Source organism: Lethenteron reissneri, chromosome 65, assembly GCF_015708825.2.
Source record: "Lethenteron reissneri isolate LAM-NWPU_2019-01 chromosome 65, ASM1570882v1, whole genome shotgun sequence".
NCBI lineage: Eukaryota > Metazoa > Chordata > Hyperoartia > Petromyzontiformes > Petromyzontidae > Lethenteron > Lethenteron reissneri.
Window position 1 is genome coordinate 8,130,178 of NC_083843.1, and position 25,013 is coordinate 8,155,190.

At 48.8% G+C, this 25,013-nt stretch overlaps 1 protein-coding gene across 1 annotated transcript in view; it reads left to right on the forward strand.

The window, feature by feature from the left end:
- LOC133359496 (E3 ubiquitin-protein ligase TRIM7-like) overlaps window positions 1-3,820 on the forward strand; it is a 34,828-nt gene extending 31,008 nt beyond the window's left edge. The window contains exon 6 of the mRNA XM_061577911.1: window positions 3,245-3,820. Coding sequence (XP_061433895.1) covers window positions 3,245-3,792 — 548 coding nt within the window. The 3' untranslated portion in view covers window positions 3,793-3,820. The remainder of the gene's footprint in view (window positions 1-3,244) is intronic.
- The last annotated feature ends 21,193 nt before the right edge of the window (window positions 3,821-25,013 follow it).

A 25,013-nucleotide genomic window follows, 5' to 3' on the forward strand; every position in this document is an offset into this window, starting at 1 on the left:
TCTGTAGGTTCCCCTGGAAGCTACAGGGCTGGAGAGCCCGTGTGTGTGTAGCCGGGTTGAACGTGTAGCGTGAGCTGTAGTTGTCCACACGTGTTATTGTGGTTAAGGAAAGAGTTAATAAAGTGTGCTACCCGTCAAGTGGTCTCCCGCCGTAATTTACAATATTACACATGCAATTGTGTCTTGTGTGTAGGTTGCAGAGCGGTGGCATAGTGGTTAGCGTGCTACAATATGAACCCTGCAACACAAATTCGATTCCCGTTCACATCCAACACCAGTGACGATTTTCTGAACCGGTCATGGGCTTTCCCTAGGTCGACTCAGCCTCAAATGACTACCTGGTGTAGTGTGTAAAAACTGCCACTAGGAAGCCAAAGGCGGCCTGACGTGGTGCTGGACACCCATCCTCTCGTGTACCATACCGGCCTTAAAGTGTCACTCGCTAACAACACTTGCCCCTACGGCCTGTTTGGGCTATATGGGAGGTCTTGTAATTGTGTATGTTTGTATGCGTATGTGTAGATGAGCGAGACTGAGTACGGATGTGCAATGATGATGGGATGGTCTGTGCACTGAGCTACAAACATGGTCACCTACACGTGATTCACGATCATGGCTAACATCAGTGGTGAGTGGATTTAGAACCAATTCTGAGCCTCTCCCAAGTCGACCCTTGGCTTAAACGAGTACCGGGTACATTCTGTCAGCATCAGCACTGCAAACACAAAGGCGGCCTGCTGGATTCATACCGTTAAATGGTTATTATAACGAGGTCAAGGTAATTGAAATAAACGTAGGGTTGATTGGTAATGCGTTTAAGATGTTTAGGCTTCATGTCAACAGCCTGATGATCAGAGAGTCAAAAAAGGCATTTTAGGATTCTTAGGTTCCCCAGTTAATGGCTGAGACTCACAGAGCGAGATTAAGGCATAACCTTGGTTAACCTTGTCTATCACTAGACTGTACATGCAGACATAAACGTTGCGACTGTAAATCATGCCCTAGACAATAATAGTATATACACACGCACGTATTTCGCTATTACATGAGTTCAATTGATATTACACAGTGAGGATGCTGTTGGCCTAAGTAACCATCGTAGCAGATTCATCTACAAGTATAATTATTTTCTGTAATGGATGTCATCATCAGACTCGAGCCAGACTACATCACCATTGTGATGCGTAAGGTTCATTGTTAATGCTGTAGGCTTATAACCAGACTAAGGCAACCTAAGGATTCTCATTATTCATTCATAATGCCTAAGGCTGCTATATCCCTACTAGGGCACCATAAGGATTATTGGGGTTCAAGGTTAATACCCGAGGCTCACAGAGCCAGACTGGCTATCACTGTGGCTGACCATGTGTATCACTATACATATGTAATAATCCTTCGGAGACGGCTTCGGAATCGGTCCTCTTTATTTTCAACTCCACGATACACAACTCCACGATACATTTCACTCACGCTCCGTTGTTGGCAGACAACAGAGAGTGGGCAGACTTCACACCAGCTCCCACCGCGCACGTGGCACCCGGAGCCCCGTTCGCGCGTGGCTCTCGCCCTGTTCGTTTCCCAGTCTGCTCTCGATCATTCTCTCTCACTCTCTTTTAATCCCTTCGTCACGTGGTCCCCCCAGCCAATCCTCCATGGACAGCCTCGACCATTCTCGATGGTTCCCTGTCACTCCCGGGACCACGCCTCTCATCCGGATCCCCATTAGCTGGGGCCCCGAATGGCTGGGCCAATCACTCCTGATGACATGCCGTGATCACGCCGGGCCCACGCTCCCTATCTCAACCCTTATTGGCTACAAAGCAGGACCGGCAAGCCAATCCCCACGTGAACCCTCTATGGCTGTTATTACACATACATACACATACATTACTATTGCCCATGTATTGCAATACCTCCACGTTAACATACAGCACACACACGAGTGTACATTACTACACTATCACACACACACACGAGTGTACATCACTACACTATCACACACACACGAGTATACATCCCTACCCAGTGGCTGATCATCTCAACCGGTCATGGGCCTCCCCTGGGTCGACTCAGCGTCGAGTGAGCAGCTGGTGCGATGTGTAAACGTCACCACAGGGGAGACAAAGGCGGCCGGGCGTGGTGTTGGCCAACCCCACCCACCTTGTGTGCCGTCCCGGCCTGCACAGGTGCTCACCAACAGCACTTGCTCCTACAATCTGTGAAAGGTGACACGGGAGATGTTTGTGTTTGTTGTACACACACAGAGACGCTGCGGCGCTGTTGATATCCACGCCGCTACTGCTGCTGCTGCTGGGATCCACTGCCTCCAACGGGCACTACCGCACAGGAGGGCTGAACGATTAATCGATTTCACATCGAAATCGCAATTGGAAACAATGCAATTAGCAATTCGCAAAGGCTGCCTTTTTTTGCGATTTTCTACGTCCTATTACTTTCTTATTGGAATTGTTTTATTTTTCATTGTAACTTTATTTATTTAACTTAACAATTGTTCTATGTTTGTTCTATTTCAATTAAAACATTTTAATAAATAGATTTTGGAAGCAATTAATATATATATAAGTTCTCATCCTTGCATTAGAATATATAGAGCAGTTTATATTTTGATGGTATCATATGGTAATGCTCCATCACATGTATTAAATATATTACACAGTGAATATTTAACTGAAGCTTGATTTGAAAAAAATTAATCGCAAATCGAATCGAAATATCTGTCAGAAAAATCGCAGTTAGAGATTCTCCCCAAATCGTGCAGCCTGAGCACACAGAGCGCCCCACCTCCTGGCACCTCGAAAAGCCCCGCAGGGGCTGGGCCTGGGTAGGGCTCGCACGGGCGGCCACCACCACCCTGCCTAGCAGGTGCTACAGGCTGCGGGGCCACATGGTGGGGCAGCAGATGGCGGGGCAGACAAACGCACCAATGTACTGTACTTCTGTGCTCTCGCCAGCCGCGCCACCTGCCTTCGCCAACGCGCGGTGACCGGCGTGGTGAAGTATGGTCAAATATTCCCCGCGACCCCCACGGTGTAGGGAGGCCCTCATCCAGCAATGGATTGACAAAGTGCCGTTACATGTTATCACACTGATAGCTACGCATTACGTTGTACAATAATGTGCATTATGAATTGCTCTATTGAAATGCACGTGCGTGTTAATGCACGAGTGCTGTTGTTATAGTTGTGCTGTTGTTACACGGCTACTGTGATTATCGTTACTGCAGACGGGCGCTCACCGACTGTGGACCCAAACTCGGCCTACAACGACCTCCAGATTTCCTCGGATCTCAGGATGGTGACGCTGACCGCTGTCTCCCAGGGTCGCCCCGATCACCCACACCGCTTTGATTACTGGTTACAAGCCCTGTGCTCCGAGGGATTCTCGTCTGGTCAGCACTACTGGGAAGTGGACGTGGGGGGTGCGGCGGGGAGCTGTGAGGTTGGAGTCACGTATGGGACGATCGCACGGAAAGGGAGTGATGAAGAGTTATGGCTGGGACAGAACGACTCATCCTGGGTTTTATATAAAAATAACAACAGCTGCTACGTGCGTCATGGTGGTGGAGTGACCTCAGTGCCGGTGAGGGATCCTCCCCGGAGAGTCGGGTGTCACCTGAACTGGGAGGTGGGGCTGCTGTCGTTTTACTGCGTTGACTCCATGGAGTTGTTGCACTCCATCCACCACTCGTTTAGTCAACCGCTCTACCCCGCACTGTGGGTGGGTGGTGATGGTGACTCAGTGAGGATTCTGGATCTGAGTCGTGCGTCCTGAGAAAACGAAGAAAGAGCAGCTTAGAGAAACAGGCACAACGCGCAGACTCATGCACACAAAGACACAGATCCCCCGTGTAGCCTTTACAGACTGTAGGGGCAAGTGCAGTCAGCGAGCACCTATGAAGGCCGGCACGACACTCGAGGGGGTCAGTAGCCAACACCACGCCCGGCCGCCTTTGTCTTCCCAGTGGTGACCATTACACACCACACCAGGAACTCACTTGAGGCTGAATCGATCTAGGGGAGGCCCATGACTGGTTTACAAATACCATTGATAGAGATAATTTGAATCGGTCTTGGGTCTCCCCTAGGTCGACTTAGCCTCAAATTAGAACCTGTTACGATGTGTAAACATCGCCACTCGGGAGATAAAGTCGGGTTGGGCGTGGTGCTGGCCATTAACCCCCTCGTGTGCTGTGCCAGCCTTCATAGGTGGTGGCTAACAGCCCTTTCCCCAACAGTATTTAAGTCTATATGGGGGATTTTTGTCTTTGGGTGAGTGGGTTGGTGTGTGTATGCCTGTCAGTGTGTGTCTTTGTTATTGTGTCTGTGTCTTTGTTACTGTGTCTGTGCGTGTCTTTGTCTTTGTGTATTTCTGGGCATGATGTTGCCTACCCACTCCCTCGTGTGTCACAGTGCCAGCCTTCATAGTTGCTACTCGCTACTAACAGCACTTGCCCCAACAGTCGGTTAAGGCTACACGGGGTATCTTTGTCTTTAGTGTACAGAGAGCCATGTGCGTAGTGTGGGGTGGAGGGGTGATGCAGTGGTTCGCGCACTGGTGGGGGAGGGCGGGGAACACTCTCCACACTCTCGGTGCTCAACGCCAAGAGGGCGGAGTTCCACCACGGGCGTGCTGGGAACACGCATCACGTGACGCTACGGGGTGACGCGCGCCACCCCCCTCGTGGTCAAACCAGGGGTGGGAATGGGATGGCATCACTAGGGGGGAACGAATCGTGGTGTGCTGAGCGTCGCTGGGCTAAAACATTTTTGTTATAACCAGGGGTCGAGTGACCCCCTCCACCCCCCCGCCCAAACTCGTTTTATTTTACAGGGCATAGAAAGTGAGAAGCCATTTTAACACATAGTAGTAGTAAGAGGTCTTTCGCCACCAATATTATTCAAAAAGGTTTATTTTGATTAATATTTTAATTATCTGCTCTCAGACTTGGACCTGTTGTATATGTTGGATTATGAAATTTTTATAAAAAATAATAAAAATTAATAAAATAAAAAAATGCGCAAATCGCATAAATTATGTTAATGTATGTAATTATACGCATAAATTATGATAATCACAGAGATAATCGTAGTAATTTACGCGAATGCTTGCGATTATGTTAATGTGAGCAGTTATGATTATTAGGCTTAGTTTCGTTTATCCAGAGTTGTATCAATCAGGATAACACGATTATCATTGATTAAACATTTACTGATTATCTTAGTGTGTGTTTATGTTATGTTAGGTCTCTAATTTCATATCTCATCGCAGGATACAGTTCTTATGAATAAGACAGTTTTGCATGGACTTGGAAGAAACACTCGAGATACTTCTGTGTTAACAATTTTATTGTAAACAAACACATGACACTCTAATATGCAAAGGCGAAAGCATACGTCAATAAATTCATGAGCAAGATTATGCAATTAACGAAAATGAATGACTAAAACATTTCTTATTCATGTAACTCGACGGCAGCAACTGCTTTGCACGATCAGTTGATATTGAACGCACCACCTTGAAATGGCAACCCTTTTTGAAACGCAAAGATAACTTTTTGAAAGTCTTATTCGTGTGCGTGTTGTGTGTGCGTTGTCCCTTTGTAAAATTAATTAAATTTTCCTTAGAGCCGGGAGTTGTGTCGTTAGCTTGTGGGGTGGGGAAGATACAACCAGCTCTTTAGAGGTTCCTCTCGCTTGGGCGTGGCCGCAGCGAGCCCGTGCTGTCTCTCTTTCTCCACTGCTCGATTGAGCGGCGTTGGCACAATGCTCGCCGTCGTGGTGCGCGATGATTCCGTCGTCGGATAGTGCGCAGCTCCTCCACGAGTCGGCACGACGCTCGGTGACGCCCGAGTCGTGCTGCTCGTGCGCTCTCTCTCTACTACTAGATGAGTGGCGTCGGCACGACGCTCGCCCGACGTGGTGCGCGATTATTCCGTCGTCCCTGCTGGACGTCTTGTCTGTTCTCACTGGTTGTTGGTCGGTGTGTGTATCAAACAAACGGCGCATTTGATGGTTCTCTCTCTCTCTCTTGGTGGCAGCTCCAGGCTTCTCCACTGCTGGATGATTGTTGAGTCGGCACGATGCTCGCCTTCGGCGGTGCTTCTGCTGCTGTCGCTCTCTCCTTGATCGCTCCAAACTTCACACGGACACCCGCCCTTACTTCAGGCTGTGTTGGCTCAGGCTCTGGATGACGCGGCTGTGTGCGCTCACCGGCTTGGAGCGCTCTGGCGATGAACGATGGCTCTTGTTGCTCATCCGCTGCTGCTCGTCCTTTTCGATGCTCGCTTGGTCGATGCTTGGCGATTTCCGCCCTTCTACAGGTTGATTGCTTGTTGTCACTTGTCACTCTCTCTTCTCCGTGCTTTCCTTTGTTCGTGCAGCTGCCAGCTTTACTCGCCCTTAACCACACCTCGACACTTCGTTCTGCGAGAAGCAACACCTGCCATCGGTATCGGTGTTTGCTCCCTCACGACGCTCCGCCAGCCGGAGCACGGCTGAACCCAGCCTCAACCCAGGTTGAACTCAGATTTCTGCGACTCGAACGACCCCTCCTCGTTCCATCTCTCTTCGAGGCACGACTGCCACAGCTCCCTTGCGAGCCCCGTCGCAACGCCGCGTCGCAAGCCGAGTTGCGAGACTAAGCGCGACTCGAACCAGACTGCTCATTCGTGATGTGCGCTTGTGCTTAAACTCAAAACGTGACTCCCCTCTCTGCGCATCTCTTGCGAGATGAACAACAAACCAAAGAAAACAGACGTCCCAGCTATGCCAGCAGAGACCCCCCCCCTCGCGTCCCTTTGACCCCTCCTCCCTCTGAGTGGGTCATTCCGAGGCCAGATCCCCAATACGTATTTCATGGCACGCATGTGTTTGTGCCAAACCGCTGGAAGACAAAGGTGGTCGAGGAGATTTATGCAATACATTTATGTGGTCCTGTGTGTTACATTTATTCTTGATATTTCTTATGAGTTCCCTCGGTCTTAGTATATCGTGGTTATTATTCGGTCTATGTTTAATGAATATTCGTAATGATCCTCGTTACATCATTATTTTGAGGGCTTCGCCAAGTTTAGTTATGTGTTTGTCTCCAGGGATTGGTGTTTTATTCTGAGTTATATTTTAATGTCCTGAGGTTAAGTGTAACTAAGTTTCCACTTAAGCTTTCTAGAATTCGTATTCTTTCGTTTTTAGGAAGGTCATGTAGATAGAAACATACAATACTAAATAATATATATGCGGTGAATACGAGTAAATATAAGGGAATTACTAATAAAAAGCCCCTATTGTTTGCTGGTTAATTCTTTTTGTTAAGTTTCTACTTTTCGTTAAGGAAAACGTTAAAGAAAAAGCAAGTTGCAACAGTTGTTTTTCTCTGCTCTGCACCTTATCCGTGCATCTCCAGACGTCTTGGGAAGGTTAGACCATCGACCTTTTGTCCATCTGGATGTCTCTGACCTCTCTGTGCCCGAATTCTTACCGTTTAATGGCCATCCCCGTTTCACAGATTGCTGGTGTGCTTGTGAGGAGTAGTGGGTTTTCATTATTTAATTTAAAAATATATATAGATATAAAAAAAACAATTTTATTTTTTTCGAATTGTTCTTAACATAAATTTAAATAAAAGGGTATAGACACAACAGACCTACAGCCACAACCTTTGATTCATGGGATACGGCTTCTGCTGACGACAATGGGAACTGTGTTTTGACTTTGGGTTAAAGTTATTAAGCAGCTGATATATATCGAGAGTGAAGATCTACCTTACACTACAACACGACTAATATTGTCTCAACACGCATTAATAACATGGAGACACTGTGTGTTATTAGAGGGATAGAGTCAACGCAAACTCCAAATATACAGCAGCTTTCAGGGTCGTAATCCAACCCACGACCTCCTGCATGCTAGGCGAGGGAGTTAACATCTCAGAGCCACCGCGGCGCCCCTCCTTAACGTGAGACACCAATCCGATGTGAACCCAACCTCGAGTCTCAGGCTGTTTAGCAACGCGTTTAGGATTTGAGACGCATTCATTATATCGTACCAGTGTGTGATTATGTGAACGCTAATCGCATTGTGTTCTGGGCTGTGGGTGCTGCTATTGGGTTTGACTTGTGTTGCTTTTTTCATTTTTGTGACCCAGGTCACTCTTGTCAATGAGACTCATCCTGAACTCCTGAGTTCTCACCTTGTTAAATTTAAATTCAAATCGACTCGATCATCAGCATCAGCAGAAATAGCATCAGCAGCAGAATTAGTAACAGGAGCAACAGCATCAACAGCAGTAGCTCCATCATTATCATCATCAGCATCAGGAGTAGAACCAGCAGCATGAATAATGATAGAATCATTATCAGCAGTAACAGAATCATCATTAGCAGCAGAAGCAGCATCATTATCACCACTCTTGCAACTGCTACTCATCCTGGTCTCTTGAGTTCTCACTTGGTTAAACAAATCGACTTTAACACGTAGGCTTTCGCGACCAATATTATCAATGATAAATGTTTATTGGGTTAGATTGATTGTGTTCTGGGTTACCTGTGAATTGTAATCACATTGTTTTGTGGGTCAAGGGTCAATATGTTCTGGGTGAATAAAAAATACAATCTGAAAATGTATTGTTACGATTGTCATCCAGGCTGTGAATGTGACTCTCATAGCTGAGACTGACTTGTGTAAACATGTATTTTTTGGGATGGTTACTGTTGTTTTGTTTGTATAGATGTTATATTAACGGATATTAAACCCTGGCACAGTTAGTAAATCTACAGCTTACGCCTTCACAGGTAAGTGCTGTCTGTAGCCTTGGGCCACATTCCATGGCGCATCGTGGTATTTTTCTGTCAGTTTGCTTGTTCATCGTCATGAGCTATGATGATGAATGAATCCTGACTGATGGATGATGATGATAATGACGACGCTTGGTAATGATGACCACCACCCACTCATCTGCACCCAACACTCTCCTACCCGACACCTGCCACTCCCTAACCTACTACCACCTCAGCCGTCTACAGAGACCCTCCCTCACACCTGCCCACACTCACACCTGCTCGGCCATACACCTGCCCATCCTGCCACCCTCCCACCTGCCCACCTCATGCTTATTCAAGCGCCCATTCCCGGCTGATCTCCCTCCCACCTGATAACCTGCAAACCCGCTCACTCATCTACCCGCACAAAGGCAAAGATCCCCTGTATAGCCTGAACAGACTGTTGGGCAAGTGCTGTTAGTGAGCATCTATGAAGGCCGGCACGGCACACGAGTGGGTGGATGGCCAGCACCAAGCCCTGCGGCCTTTGTCTCCCGAGTGGTGATATGTATACTCCACACCAGGTACTCATTTGAGGCTGAATCAACCTATGGGAGGCCCATGACCGGTTGAGACAATGGTCATTGGTGTTGGTGGCCATGAGTGGGAATTGAACTTGGATCGGTAGGTTCATAGCACAGCGCACTAACCACTAAAACACCAATCTCCACCCACACACACCTACTCAACCACGATCACCCTCCTCCCCTCCCATCTGATCCCCCACTCATTTACACGTGAAGTTGGGAGATGATTTGTGAAATGATTAACAATAATAAGTTGACTATTTTTTAAGACGTATTTTTGAACAGTTAACCTAAAATAAATCCAGAATAAATAAATGTCAATTGATAGAGACGACATACTTTTTTAAAAAAACTTTAATAATATTTTTTTACACGGCACGTTTTGGTGCAGAAATCCACAAATCCTCACCATAGACGACGACATCAGTCCAAGGGACAAACCATCACCGTTTGCCTGGCCACTCTGGGTTTTGTAGAAATCGTGACCCGTAAACCGCAACACCGCGGTGTGAATGCAACGCTCCTGTCTGCGCAGGTGAGTCGATTCGTTTCTTGGTTCCTCGCCGCCGTGTGCGCTCCTGGGACAGCGTCTCTCAGCCACAGCGAGCGGCTATCGGTGAGAAGCAACTGAGAGTCGTGGCGAGCGCAGCTCCCACTGAGAGCGGAGCGAGTGGACCTGGCTCCCGTCTGGAAGTGGTCAAAGCCGACCCTATAACGTGTCTCACGGTGCGTCTAGACCGCTGCGTGCGATACGAAGCTCGTGTCTGTGACCTTGACCACCTGAGAAAATTTCCACGGAGTGTCTCGTGAGGTTTGTAACCTCGTGCTACATAATGTTGTCTTCCTTGTTCATCTCCGATGTTGTGAGCCCCCAGGATGTTGATGGTTAAAATATTTTATCTGGAAAGTCGCTCGATTTAACTTCTCATTCGCAAGGGTGTCCATGGTGTCAAGTAACACATGCGTAAAAAGTTCAATACATCGATTTACTATGGACTATATTTTGTTATATTTTACCAGGCAAGGCACACTGAGCAATGTAGCTCTTTTTCAGAAACGATCTGGCCATCACAGATGATAGCTCAACGAAGTGGCTTATCACGTGGAAATGTATAGCAGTAGCCTAATACTCTAAACGCGTGATGTTGATTCTAAATGTGGAGGGAAAAACGATCATGGGGAGAAAGAGAGACACGCAAACTCCTAATATTTAGCAGGCATCGGGGTCGGAATCGAAACCACGACCTCCTGCAGACCAGGCGAGGGAGTTACCATCTAATCACTCCAAATAAAAACGTTAAAATCTACATCTTACACGGTTTACGTTAATATACAACGTGAAACACATTGATACAAAGCCAAGAACAGAGCCAAGGCATCGCACCCACGAGCATCAGAAGGCAGTCAAACGCACGAATGTGCGGTGCTCACAGCCGGTTCACGTGGGACGTTCTCTCGCTGTCACAAAATAACTCCACGCGTTCGTCAAATAACACTGCATGGCCCTTAAAGGTAACATATATTAAACGACGTTTCAGGCAACGGACCTATTAATAGAACATAATTGAGAGATAAACAGGAGGGCGATTCTGAATGAGTGCGTGCGTGTTTGGGTTTGACTCTGATGATCGTTGCTTGAGTGACTGTAAGGGTTTGGAATTGGTTCCCACGCACGCGTTTCTCTCTGTTTGCACGTGGCAGAGTTTAGCGGATCAACAGCGAATTAATAAATAAATAACAACGCCAGCTTCTGTAGCGCCGTAGCATGGCGAGCCGGTTCTCAAATCACCGAAATGTTTTGGCAACGCTGCGTTTGGCAACAAAACAATCTCAGCACATCCGTAGAGTCGCTCAACATCTTCTCCGGGCTCGCGATGTGCTGTGAACAGGGACCGTTGCTCGAACGTCTCCTGTTTTGTATACAGTACTACCTTCGAAGGCCATACAGTGTCATGAATAAACGTGAGTTTCCATGATCCTTTATTTTTTCGGTACAGTCACGTACGTATAAAATAATAATAAATCACGACATTTCGATTGCAACACAAGCAATCATCATCAGGTGGGAAAACCACAGCAATAATTCTTTTTTAAATCCTTTATATTAAGTTCGCGTGCTTGCTTTCTTGCTTAGGACCGTGCAAATCTTTCGGTCGTTTTTTAACCCACTTCCCGTGATCCAATCGAGCTGACATTTTCCACACAGACTCGTTGTGCCAAACAATTATTGTTCGTGAAAAAAAATTCCCAAAATGTTACACTTTTTAGGCAAAAAAATTTTATTTAACATATATTCAAATAGAAAAAATTCATGGCTTTGGCTGAACGTCAGAGTGTAAGATGCCAGAGCGTAACCCCTCCACAGGCCGTGGCGGAGTAGCGCAGTTGGTAGCGCCCTCGCTTCCCATGCCAAAGGTTGTGGGATCGATCCCCGCGTCCTCCCCAGGCGAATATATTTTTAAATCCTTTATATGAAGTTCGCAGCCACGCATATAAAGGATTTATAGTGAAAAATTTGTTTTTACGGGTTTACTTGTTTTAAATCCTTTATATTAAGTTCGCGTGCTTGCTTGCTTAGGACCGTGCAAATCTTTCGGTCGTTTTTTAACCCACTTCCCGTGATCCAATCGAGCTGACATTTTCCACACAGACTCGTTGTGCCAGACAATTATTGTTCGTGAAAAAAAATTCCCAAAATTTTACACTTTTTAGGCAAAAAAAAATTATTTTACATATATTCAAATAGAACGCATTCATGGCTTTGGCTGAACGTCAGAGTGTAAGAGCCCAGAGCGTAACCCCTCCACAGGCCGTGGCGGAGTAGCGCAGTTGGTAGTGCCCTCGCTTCCCATGCCAAAGGTCGCGGGATCGATCCCCGCGTCCTCCACAGGCGAATATATTTTTAAATCCTTTATATTAAGTTCGCCGCCACGCATATAAAGGATTTATAGTGAAAAACTTTGTTTTTACGGGTTTACTTGTATACCTACGTGACTTTACCGAAAGAACCAAAGCGTATGGATTCCTGCAGTCACGAAAGCAACGAATCTAGAGTGAGTTTCCATCGTGTGTATTTGCACGTATATATGTTTGTGCATTTCAGTTTCTACGTGTCTATAACAGTGTAACTCACACCACTGAGTAGCTATGCGAGTGTTTATATTTACTACCCAGACCCCAAGCGATGTAGTTGTCTATAACATGACACATCACCCTATCTACTGTGTACAGCTCAGATAAAGTACACGTGTGTGTAATGTTGTTACATACCCTCACCATGTACTATAGCTGAGTTACATACAGTGCATAGTGTGCTGTATAGTGTGATGTGTAATTTTGTTACATACCCTCACCATGTACTATAGCTGAGTTATATGCAGTACATAGTGTGCTGTATAGTGTGAGGTGTAATGTTGTTACATACCCTCACCATGTACTATAGCTGAGTTACATACAGTGCATAGTGTGCTGTATAGTGTGATGTGTAATTTTGTTACATACCCTCACCATGTACTATAGCTGAGTTATATGCAGTACATAGTGTGCTGTATAGTGTGATGTGTAATGTTACATACCCTCACCATGTACTATAGCTGAGTTATATGCAGTACATAGTGTGTTGTATAGTGTGTTGTGTAATGTTGTTACATACCCTCACCATGTACTATAGCTGAGTTATAGACAGTGCATAGTGTGCTGTATAGTGTGATGTGTAATGTTGTTACATACACAAACCTGTCAACCCATACGGGTTTACCCGTATTCTTGTACAGGGAAATTGAGTAAAAACATGTTGTTTGTCTATTTGTTTGTGTTTCTCCCTTGTGATGAGACTTTGTAGGATGAACGCTGAGATTTATAAGGGACACGGGGTGACCAATCACGTCTGGATTGGTCCGTAATAAAGTAGGGCACTGATAAGGGGTTGACAGCTCTGCATACCCATACCATGTGCTAGATCTGAGCTGTAAACAGTCAACGGCGAGGTTTTTGTGAGAAAATGATGAGATGTAAACTCCTTGGTTCTTTCGGTAAAGTCACGTAGATATGTTTTACCGAAACAACCAAAGAGTATGGATTCCTGCAGTCACGAAAGCTTCAAATCAAGAACGATGAGAAGTGTCTGTCGTCAAAGTAAAAAGTCACATCGGTGATAAAATCGCGCGTAGTGAATTGAAAGAGACATTAATGAGGCATCAACCATTAATGTTGTACAACAACAACAGCAGCAGCTGCTGTGCGTCAACGAGCTGCACCACTCGCACGTCGTTCGCCACAATGCGCTATAGACGCAGTCCATGGCGACACGGAGCCAAGGCGAATTCGTCGCTGCACTCCGACAATAAAGAAAGCGGTTCAAGATCAAGTTCATTTATTAGGTATAGCCCTGTGAGCCATTCGGCTCTTGAATCGGGTGCAACCGCAACAAACAAAAAACAAAAACATGAACAAGAATACATCTTATAGTGACTATGTGCAAACAGAAAATCCAAGAAAAGACAGCAAAATATTGCAGAAAAAGCACCGTACACCAACACTGTGTGCAAAAATCCCAGTGGGATGCAAGTCAAACAACAACAACAACCACAAGACAACTTAGATTAAGGCCATCAGTCTAACTCTGTACAACAGCAAACAAACATGGCCAAACCAAAAAACTTTTCGAAAATCACCAAAATAAAGCCATAAAAGCAATGAAACAGTGGTCATAGGAACTGTGACCGAATTTTCACAATAAACGACGTAAACAACATGTACTACCAAATTCTGCAGGCATAGCTGGCTGCATGAGTCACTCCACAACAGTAGGAACATCAGTCGGGGTATCAACATTTTTCAATGCACCTTTAAGATCAGCACACTAAAACACAGATCATACTTTGCAGCGATTATCCGGAGCGAAACATTGTATTTTAGGCCACTAAATTGCAGTGGAAGCTAGGGGTGTACAACTCCTCTAGAGCAGTTTTGAGTGAAGATCTCATAGTAAGCGATTCAAGTTGCAGTTTATTGGCAATAGCATTCCAGACCCTGGGGGCATCAATAGCAAAGGCCCTTCCTCCAGTATTTGTACGGCAATAGGGAATGTGAATCTGGTAAATGAGTGAAGACCTTAGGTCAAATTTGTTCTTTGAAACAGAGAGGAGATCCAGCAGGTAATCTGCGGATTCTTTTGTAAGTACATCATGAATAAATAATATCTGATGCACAAGCCGTCGAACATTGGGAGATGTTAAGTTTGACCCAATGTAGAGATCACAGTGGTGAGTCCTATATGGGCAGTTCAATGCAAATCATAAGGCCGAGTGATACATTGAGTCAAGCTTCTTCAGAACAGTACTTGGGGCTGATTTATACACGATGTCACAGTAATCAAGTAGAGGCAGTATGGTAGCTTTTATCAATTCCAAACGGAACATAGGGGGAAAGCAGTGCTTGTGTCGATACAGAAAACCAATTTTTATTTTTGTCTTTTTACCAATATAATCAATGTGATCTTCAAATTTCAGTTTTGAATCAAGAATGACCCCAAGATACTTATAGATCTTGACTTGATCTATTTGATAATTATTTAAGGAATGTAATTGGGGAAAAATAACTTCCTGCTTTAGTCCTGGTGAGAAGCATAGCACCTTGGTTTTGGAGGTATTCAGGACTAGTTTAAGAGCAACTAGCTGATGTTGTAGTTTGTTGAAATCACCCTGGAGTTTAGCAATCACGTCATCCAGAGAGCGGCCAGCAGTAATCAGTATCGTGTCATCTGCAAAAAGATTTACCCTGGAATGATCCAGGTCAGTGCCCAATTTATTGACATAGAGAACAAGAGGGGGCCGAGGATTGAACACTGTGGAACCCCTTTTGTTATCTTAACACTGTTTGACCTCCAACCATCTGTGAGTACAGTTTGGGTGCGAAAAGAGTGGTAATTTTTTAACCATTCTACTGCGTGTTTGGAGAAACGTAGGCAACTTAGTTTACTAAGCAGGGTGTTGTGGTCGACTGTATCAAAGGCTTTGGACAAGTCAAGAAAAAAAACTGGCGCAGTACTGCTTATTATCAAGGCTACTGTAAATGTGATTCAAAGAGTCTAATGCAGCAGATGTGGTACTGTATTTTTTTCGGAACCCAGATTGGTTTTGATGTAATAGATTGTTGTCGGACAGGAAACTGATAATTTGGTAGTTCAATAATTTTTAAAAAAATTTCATCAACGGGGACAAAATTGAGATAGGTCGGTAGTTATCTGGTTCATCTTTAGGGCCCCCTTTGTGAAGTGGACGAACATATGAATGTTTCCATTCTAGAGGTATTGATGCTTCTTTGATGGACAGGTTGAAAATATGGGCTATAGGTTTGTATATTAGGTGACCAACAGTTAGCAGAGCAAAGACGGGAATACTATCTGCTCCGGTAGAGGAGGACCCTTTGAGGTAGGACAGTTGTTTCAGAACATTACTTTCGTGGATTGGCTGAAAACTAAATTCGCTTAATGTTTGGATAGGGGTGTAGGAATTTGCATGAGCAGGGGTGACTCCCAATACATTATCAAATAGGGTACCAGCTTCAGAAAAATGAAGGTTAAAATTGTCAACTATTTTTTGGGGATCTGAAAAATATTCCCCATTTCGGTTAAACTCAACGGGCAGATTATCTGTGTTAGATGCCTTTTCGATACATTTGATTGTTTTCCAGAAAATCCTGGCATTTCCACGAGATTCAAGGAGAGTGGAAGAGAAGTAGTAATTTTTTGCATGCCGTATTTATTTTGACGCATCTATTCCTTAAAATCCTGTATTCTAGCCAGTTATTGACCAAATTACTTTCCTGAGCACATGCCCAAGCCTTGTCCCTAGTTTTCATGAGCTTAGTAATCAAGGGATCAAACCATGGTGGGCGGTTGCCTTTAGTTTTAATTTTAACCAACGGAGCATGTTTGTTAAGAATTTGGAAAAACGTGTACCTGAAGGTCTCCAAGCCGTAGTCAGGTTGGGCATATCACAGACCTTGTCAATATCTGAGTGAAGCACATCATTAGTAAATGCCTGAATGCTGAAGTGTCTCATGGAGTGCTTCTCAACCAATTTAGGGGGGCTTTCTGTCTGGCTGATGATCTCTCCCCAAATATGAAGGAGTGATCGCTAAGGTTATTACCCAGGACACCTGTCAGCACGAAATTGTGAGGGGCATTTGTTAATAGGACGTCAAGCAGAGATGACTGTCCCGGGTTTTTTAGGTTGGGTCTTGTAGGGACATTTATTAATTGAAATAGGTTAAATTCATCTGCAAAATTTGGGGCCACGGCCGGCGGGTTTAGCCAATTCCAATTGAGATCACCCATTAAAATGATTTCACCTTTAGGAAGGCCCCCAAGAAGCTCCCTCAGTGCATTCCCAGCTTCAACATCCTTACCACTAGGCAGTCTATAGCAGCACACTACCAATATCTGTTGATTTTTAGGGAGTGATTCTGAGAGCTAGACATTCAAAGCAATATTTCTTTAACAAGGAATGAGCTGGTGAACATGCAATAGTACTACGAACATATATGGCAATTCCACCTCCTTTAGACCCTCGGTCAAGTCGAAAAAGGTTGTAGTTGTCAATCGTAATCTGCAAGTCAATGACGACCAGAGTGAGAAATGTTTCTGTAAGGCTAAAAAAATGTCTGGGTCCAGATTTGCCACTTCTAGTTTTAGTTGACTTAATTTAATCACAAGCCCTCCGATGTTGACATGTAGAACACCAACACCTTTTCTGCCAGAAAAAATTACAAAATTAAATGAGTTCTTTACATTTGGGCCAGGATGAAGCTCAATACCTCCCAGAAATAAGAAAATTAGAATTAATAGTTTGCACAAGTATTTTCTGTGAATGAAGAGCGACGAACCTTTGACGAATAGCAGCTGCTTGCGTATGGTGACATTTTTAAGAGCATAATGAAGTTAGGAAGGAGTGCTGGTGAAGTAATAGGACAGAGATAGGGCTTAAAAAGATACAATGATGGAGTGTAGAAGTGGCTATACGCTGTTTCACTAGCAGCTGTAGTGGCAAATGGAGCTTGAACTATGGACTCGAAATAACGAGGGCTGCCAGTGGTGGAGTTGTGTTTGGCACTAGATATGGCCGGGAGGGACAGCAGTAGAATACACAGCAGAACTGCCATCTTTAAAATAACAAAAAACCACAACAGTTAAACACACACGTGAAAACGTACAGGTAGGCCGAGCGCGAGTAATGTCTTGCCGCACTCGTCGCACATGTACGGTTTCTCGCCTGTTTGACGAGCGCCCTCCTCGAAGTAGGCCTCCTCGAAGTAGGCCACCTCGAGCAGGCCCCGACGCAGGCCCCGACGGGGTGTGGGCGGATGTTGTTGGTGTTGGTGGCTGCGGTCGTTGTTGTTGTTGTGGTGGTGTGGGTAGTTGTGGTTAGTGCTGCTGCGGTGGTGGCCGTGGTTGTGCTGGTGGCCGTGGTTGTGGTGGTGGTCCCCGCGCTCAGCCCGGGGCCCCTGAGCCGCGTGTGTGCAAACACACTCACCACACGCACACACACACGCTCACCACGCGCACACACGTTCACCACGCTCACCACACGCTCACCACACGCACACACGCTCACCACACGCACACACGCTCACCACACGCACACACGCACACACGCCCACCACACGTACACACACACCCATCACCGACGCCGTGGACAACGCTGGGTGACACACACACACGCGCGCACCATGCGCGCTCCCCACCACACACAGGACAACAGCGATCTCAACAACAACAGCGATCTAAAAAAAAAATCACGTCTCCCTCTCACACACGGCCCACCCTCACACACGTCTCCACTCTCACACACACTCACATTCTCACACACAGTTCACACTCATTCACACTCATGCAGAGCCATTCACACGCTGCCATCACGCTGCCGCCATCTTTCTGAGAAGGGTGGAGTGACTCCAACTCAACCCACGCGGGCCTCACCTTCCGTGTCTGATGCTCATCCTCCAGTGTGATAAACTTATGACCCGTGTGGTCTCCTGCGATGGTGCAGTCCCTGCACACGAGGCTCAGGTCTTGCTTGCAGTAGAACTTGAGCTCCTCGTTTTGCCTCTTGCACTTGCGTTCTTCAGGGTTCACATCTGATTAAACCAGGACGTGATCTTTAAACTTCGTATTTTCCAGGTGAGGCATGATGTGTTCCCTGCAGAAGGACGTCTCAAACCTGAGGCAGGTCTTCACTGCAAGCGTCTTGCCTTTTGGGCAGTTGTCACAGAAAACAACACCAGCAGCAGCCATTGTCTCAGTCACTCGCAGCTGCTCTATGAGGTTGCCGATTGTCACGTTCCTGGTCAGCTGGGGTCGTCGAGGGAAGGTCTTGCGGCACTTCGGGCAGCAGTAGGAGTCTGTCTCCTTCCAGGCGTCCTCCAGGCACTGGAGGCAGAACGAGTGGCCGCAGCTCAACGTGGAGAGCAGTCAAACATGTCCAGGCAGATGGAACAGGTCAAGTCATGGTCCACGTTCTCAGCGGGAGCTGCGCTCGCCATGACCCGAGGATGCACCCAGAACAGTTTCTCACTGTGGCTCATAGAATATATTTGAACAAAAATCCTTTATGTTTATAATATCGTGAGATGTTGATTACCATTGACGAGGTGTGTACTGTTCAGGAGACGCTGTGTGAGCAGCTCAGCGGAGACGAACACGGAAATAATTTGTCCGCGATGACCCACGGAGAGAGAAACCATTACCAACCAGAAGGGTGATTCTATTCCATTATTTCACAATTTTACGACGAAAACTTTATCATATTCTGTCGATTGAAATTCGAATTTGTTCGTCATTGTACAATAACAGTTTCAGTGATTTTGTATCTTGCTTTGTTTGTGTTTGTTATATTTTTAAGTTAAAGTCAATGCGATATTGTTGCTATCCCCCCCCCACCCGCTGAGTGAGTGGTACATTCCGAACAGCCCAGCAGCTACGGTGAGCAATGTGGATCAAAGCAGATACCAGTAACGCGATTTGTTACTGATGTAGAGGTGTAATTATGCATGGGCACGGATGGCTAACAAACACAAGGGGCGTGGTTAGAGCCGTACACAGAGGAGGTGCTCACACCGACGTCCGCACTCATCCCCCACGGGCCCCTCCCGGGGGGGCCGAGTACTATAAAAGGTGGTGAGCCGGAGGGCTCGAGGTCGAGTATTAGCTTAAACCAGCGAAGACGGAAGACCAGCTAGAATAGGCCCCGGAACTCCCCTGGCTCGCTGTCCTTGTCAGGGCCGACCAGGGCAAGCCGGTGGCGTGGCCCCGAGAGCCCAGACTGACGTTCTTATAAGAGCCGGTCTGGATACTCAGGGTCCCGGGATCCCAGCTTGACCAGGGCTGGGATAGGTAGCCTCCCCTAGCTCCGTAGTGGAGGACTCGGGCGTAAGTTAGCGGGGTTAGATGTTGTGTCTCCCTGTAGCCGAGTGAAGGGGACGATACCCCCTTAAGTACTGTGTGTACCCGTTACTGTGCACAAGTTGGTGTTAATAAATAAGTGTGCCTCCGACCCCGTCGTCCAAGCCTCCTAAATACTTACTACATCTGGCATCAGAAGTAAACGTTCAACGATGGACACACGAGGGACGACACGTACCAGGGAGTCGGAGATGGAAGACACCACGGCGGAATCGCCACCAGAGACGGCCGAGGTCGGATCGGAGCAGCCGGGGCCGAGGACACCCGCGCTGCTACGGCAGGAAGGGGGGGATGCGTCGGCCGAGGGACTTCGGCTGGCTCACTCCCGCCTGGCGGAGCTGCTCTACGCTGCAGCTGCCGCGTTGGAGGAGATCACGCGGCTGGGGGCTGGAGGGGCAGCGGGGGGCGACGACGGCAGCCGACGCGCGGCGGCATTTCCCGCCACCCCGACGCGGCTCGCGGTTAAATTTCCCGCCATCACTACAGTGCGAGCAGAGGGCGGGGCCGGCCCGCGTCAGGTGACTGCTGAGGGCTAAGCACAAGCCATGACATCATCACCACCGGCCAGCGCGTCAACAACGGAGCGACCGGCGATGCCATGCTCGCAGCCCGCCCACACTGTAACGTCTGCTGGGAACGACGGAGCGCGATCTGCAGCCACGGACGTCGCGTTACAGCAGCGTCTGCCGCCTCTCAAAGAATTCGTGGGCGCGGACGGAGACTGGGGCGGCTTCAAAAGGCGGTTCATCGCTCATCAGGAGATGGCGAACTGGACGGACGCCGAAGCACTACGCGTGCTGCCGGCGATGCTGGACAACGACGCCCTGGCTACTCTCACCTCGGCACCTAAGGAAAAGCACGCCACGCTGCACTTGGCGCTGCAGCTGCTGTCAGCTGTCTATGGCCCGCCTTCGGACTGCAGGCAGCTATTCCACGATCGTCATCGGGGCGCCGAGTCGCCCCTGGCCTTCCGGACGGCTCTCCTGGCCCTGGCAAAGGCAGCTTTCCCGCGGATGGACGAGGAGGGAGTGGACGCTATGGTGGCTGAAAAGCTGCTGCTACTCGCTGATGAGCTGGACGTCGCCGTCTTGGCTCAAGACGACGCAGAGATGTCGTCCTTGCTGGTCACGCGCCACATCCATTGGGGCTTGCAGTCCCTGCGTCGCAAGGCTGCAAAGGGGGTGGCCGGCCATGCCATGGCGGCCACCACCCTCCCATCGGAGGGGGTCTGCGGGGTGAAGCGGCGGGGGGAATGGAGATCGGCGGCACCACAGGCTCGGAACGGACCGAGCCGCCAGGAGCAGCCCAGGCCATCTGGGGTGCTCACACGGTGCTACAACTGTGGCCTTCAAGGCCACGTTGCTTCAGGATGCCGGGCTCCCCGTCAGCGCGGGGCGACACCTCGTCAGGACGCCGCGCCGTCTCCACTTAAGCTCCAGCAGAGAAATACGGCGAGTCGTGGCACCTCACACGTTTGGCCCATGCACACATCCGACACACACTCATGCGCTGATACGAACAGGGCTCGCAAAACCACGGCCGTTGCGTCGGATTGTTCTGAAATGAAGCGAGCGCTCCAACCGGGTCAGTGGTCGGAGCTCGCCCATCGTGTCGTTGCAGCGTCGGCGGGATCGTCGGTCGTGGTCGGTCATATTGATGGGGTAGAGGTGCGGATTTTAATTGACACAGGGGCATCGGCGACCATTATATCTGATTTGATTTATAACATCCTTCCCGTTCAAAGTCGTCCCTTGCTCCCCGTTGACGTGCCATGCTATGCTGCTAACGGGGGCTCGCTGGGCATCATTGGGCAAATCCGCGCCAAAATTTGCATTGGAGACATTAAATTATCCGGGCCTGTTTTGGTTTCCTCCTCGCTGGCGGTTCCGTGCCTGTTGGGGACGGATTTCTTGGCCAAAATGCCCATTCGTATCTTGATTGACCAGGGGTGCATCGAGCTCCCATCGGGCCGACGTGTTACATTTTTGTCTTCCCCCGCCACGGAGCGTCGGGCGTTTGCGACCATGCAGGCGCTCGTGACAGAAACTGTACGTGTACCCCCGGGGGCTCAGATGCTCATCCCCCTTAGGTTGCGTCGGCCGTTTGCTGAAGGGGTTGCGGATCGGGGGGTCTTGTTGGGACCATCTCGGGCCGGGGTCAATGGACCCGATTTGCTTGCGGCTCAGACCATGGTGAAAGGGGATGGGGACCCCTTCATTGCAGTCCTTAATGTAAGATCGCGAACGGCCGTGGTTCCTCAAGGGACCGTGCTTGCACACGCAACGCCGGTACCCTATGAGGAACCACTCGTGGATCAGGTGAGCACCGATCCTCCGTCGCGACCGCATTCGGACTGTGACGAAGGATGGCTGGATGCGCTTTGCGCGGGATCTGTGGACCTGTCCGACTCGCAGCGTGCGCAGCTGCGAGTTCTCCTGAACGAATTTGCCGACGTTTTCAGTCAACACAAATTTGATATTGGTTGTAATAAATTGCTGCGACACCATATTGACACGGGTGACAGCACGCCAATCCGCCAAAATCCCTTTCAGTTGAGTCCCGCCGAAAAGGAACATGTCAAATCGGCCGTTGATGACATGCTAGCCGCCGATATCATTTCCCCTTCCAACAGCCCGTGGGGCGCGCCGATCATTTTGGTGAAAAAGCACGACGGCTCACTGCGGTTTTGTGTCGACTTTCGGCGATTGAACAAAATTTCTGTGGCAGATGCGTGCCCGCTTCCTCGAATGGATGAGTCGCTCGATGCCTTGGCGGGGGCGCGATTCTTTTCCACCCTGGATTTACTTTCTGGATTCTGGCAGCTTCCTCTGGATGACGAATCCAAACCTAAGACGGCTTTCCGTACACCGCAAGGCCTCTTCCAATTTAACCGCTTGCCGATGGGCTTACATTCTGTGACAGCAACTTTTCAGCGGTTAATGGAACTGGTCTTGGCAGGCTTGCAATGGGTTTCGTGTTTAATTTACTTGGACGATGTCATCGTCTTTAGCAAATCATTCGATGAACACCTCCAGAGGTTGCGGGCTGTTTTTCTCAAAATGCGGGCTGCCAATTTGAAATTTAAACCGCAGAAGTGCCATTTGCTCCGCGAATCGGTGTGGTATTTGGGTCACATTGTGGGGCGCTCGGGGATATCCACAGATCCCGCCAAAACGGAATGCGTCAGCTCCTGGCCAACTCCCACCTCGGTGGGAGAGGTCAGGAGTTTCATTGGGTTCGCGTCGTACTACCGACGGTTTGTGGCTGACTTCGCTACGATCGCGAAACCATTGCATGCCTTGACGTCCAAGGGAGTCAGGTTTCATTGGGGGCCGGAGGAGGAGGCTGCTTTTCGCGCCCTCCGGAATGCCCTGGTGGTGGCTCCGCCGTTGAATTACCCCAATTTCTCACAACCCTTCTTGCTCGATACAGACGCAAGTAACACGGGCATTGGGGGCGTGCTGTCCCAGCTCATTGGGGGCGTAGAGCATGTGGTGGCTTACGGTAGTCGAGTACTGTCTCCGGCGGAACAACGGTACTGCGTTACCCGTCGGGAATTATTGGAAATTGTTTATTTCATTCAGCAGTACCGCCCGTATCTGTACGGTCGGCGTTTCACCGTCCGTACAGATCATGCCGCTCTACAGTACGCCCTGCGGGTTCAACAACCATCGGGCCAGTTGTCTCGATGGTTGGAGATTCTCCAAGACTACGACTTTGTCACCACTAATCGTAAGGGCATCCGCCACACGAACGCTGACGCCCTGTCGCGGTTGCCACCCACTTCGGAGTGCGCCTGCCTCTTGGGTTCGGGGCGTTGTAGGCCCCCGAACGTGACCACCGATTCGGTCTTCGTGGCCGCCGCCGATGCGCCTTCGGCTTCGGGTCCTATCGAGCAAGAAGGGAGGGATTCGTTGCTGGGGTTATCGGTTGCGGAGTGGGGATGCCTCCAAATGGAGGACACCTCCCTCCTCGCTCTGCGCCGTCGCACCGGGGGGGTTGGTCCGGGGGTGGAAAACGTTGACTCGTGGGGGTTGTTCCAAGGGCTTTTAATGCACTGGGACGGGAAATCCCGCCGCCAACGGCTCGTGGTGCCTGCAGCATTAAGGGGTAAGGTGGTATGGGCTGCGCATGAGCGGCTCCTGCACTTGGGGGTTCACAAGACCTTTGCCATGCTCCAGCTCGATTTCTTCTGGCCGGGCATGGCAAAGGACGTGGGGGATCTCCTGGGGTCGTGCACGCAATGCGCGCAGCGAAAGCCACCAGCGAGGGGGTCCAACCCTCCGCTGCAGTCCATAAAGGTTTCCCGGGTTAACGAGCTCATTGCTCTAGATATTCTCGGCCCATTTCCCGCTACACCCAGGGGAAATAGGTATTTATTGACAGGGGTCGAATACTTCACGAGATGGCCTATGGCCTGGCCTCTGGCCAACCAGTCGGCAGCAGCCATCGCGGAGGCCTTTGTCCAGGGCTATGTCCTCGACAAGGTTGCTCCAGAACGGCTGCTGACTGACCAGGGTAAGAATTTTTCGGGGAAACTCCTCCGCGAGGTGTGCGACCTCTTGGGTACGGAGAAAATTCGGACCTCCCCGTATCACCCACAAACTGATGGGATGGTGGAACGGCTGCATCGGACTATCACGTCCATGTTCTCCCAGCAGGTATCGGAATCCCAGACAGATTGGGACCTTCGCATTGCCGGTGTGTTACAAGCCTACAGGATGGCTCCCCACGCGGCCACCGGATTTTCCCCTTTCTTTTTAATGTATGGCCGCGAGGCTAACCCCCCTGTGACGACCCAGCTCAAGCTCTCGGCGCCTCAGGCGAAGTCTACCTTGTCCGAACACGTTAAATTTAACATCGCCAAATTATCTGAGGAGCGGGAAGCGGCCGTGCAAAATTCTGAACTCCGCCAGAAGGCGAACGAGAGGCTTAGGCTGGGGCGGGTACATGTCTTCAAATGGAAACCAGGGGACCGGGCATGGTTGCACTGTCCCCAGGTGCCGCTGGCGACCTCGTCAAAGTTGGTACGGCCGTGGCGGGGGCCCGTGGAGGTCGTACAGGTCTTGCGGCCGCAATGTGTTTGCGTCAAATGGGGGAGGCGTCGGTGGTACGTGCACCCCTCAAGGTTGAAACCGTTCATTGCACCGCCCCGTGGTTCACACACACACACGCATGGCCAAACGTG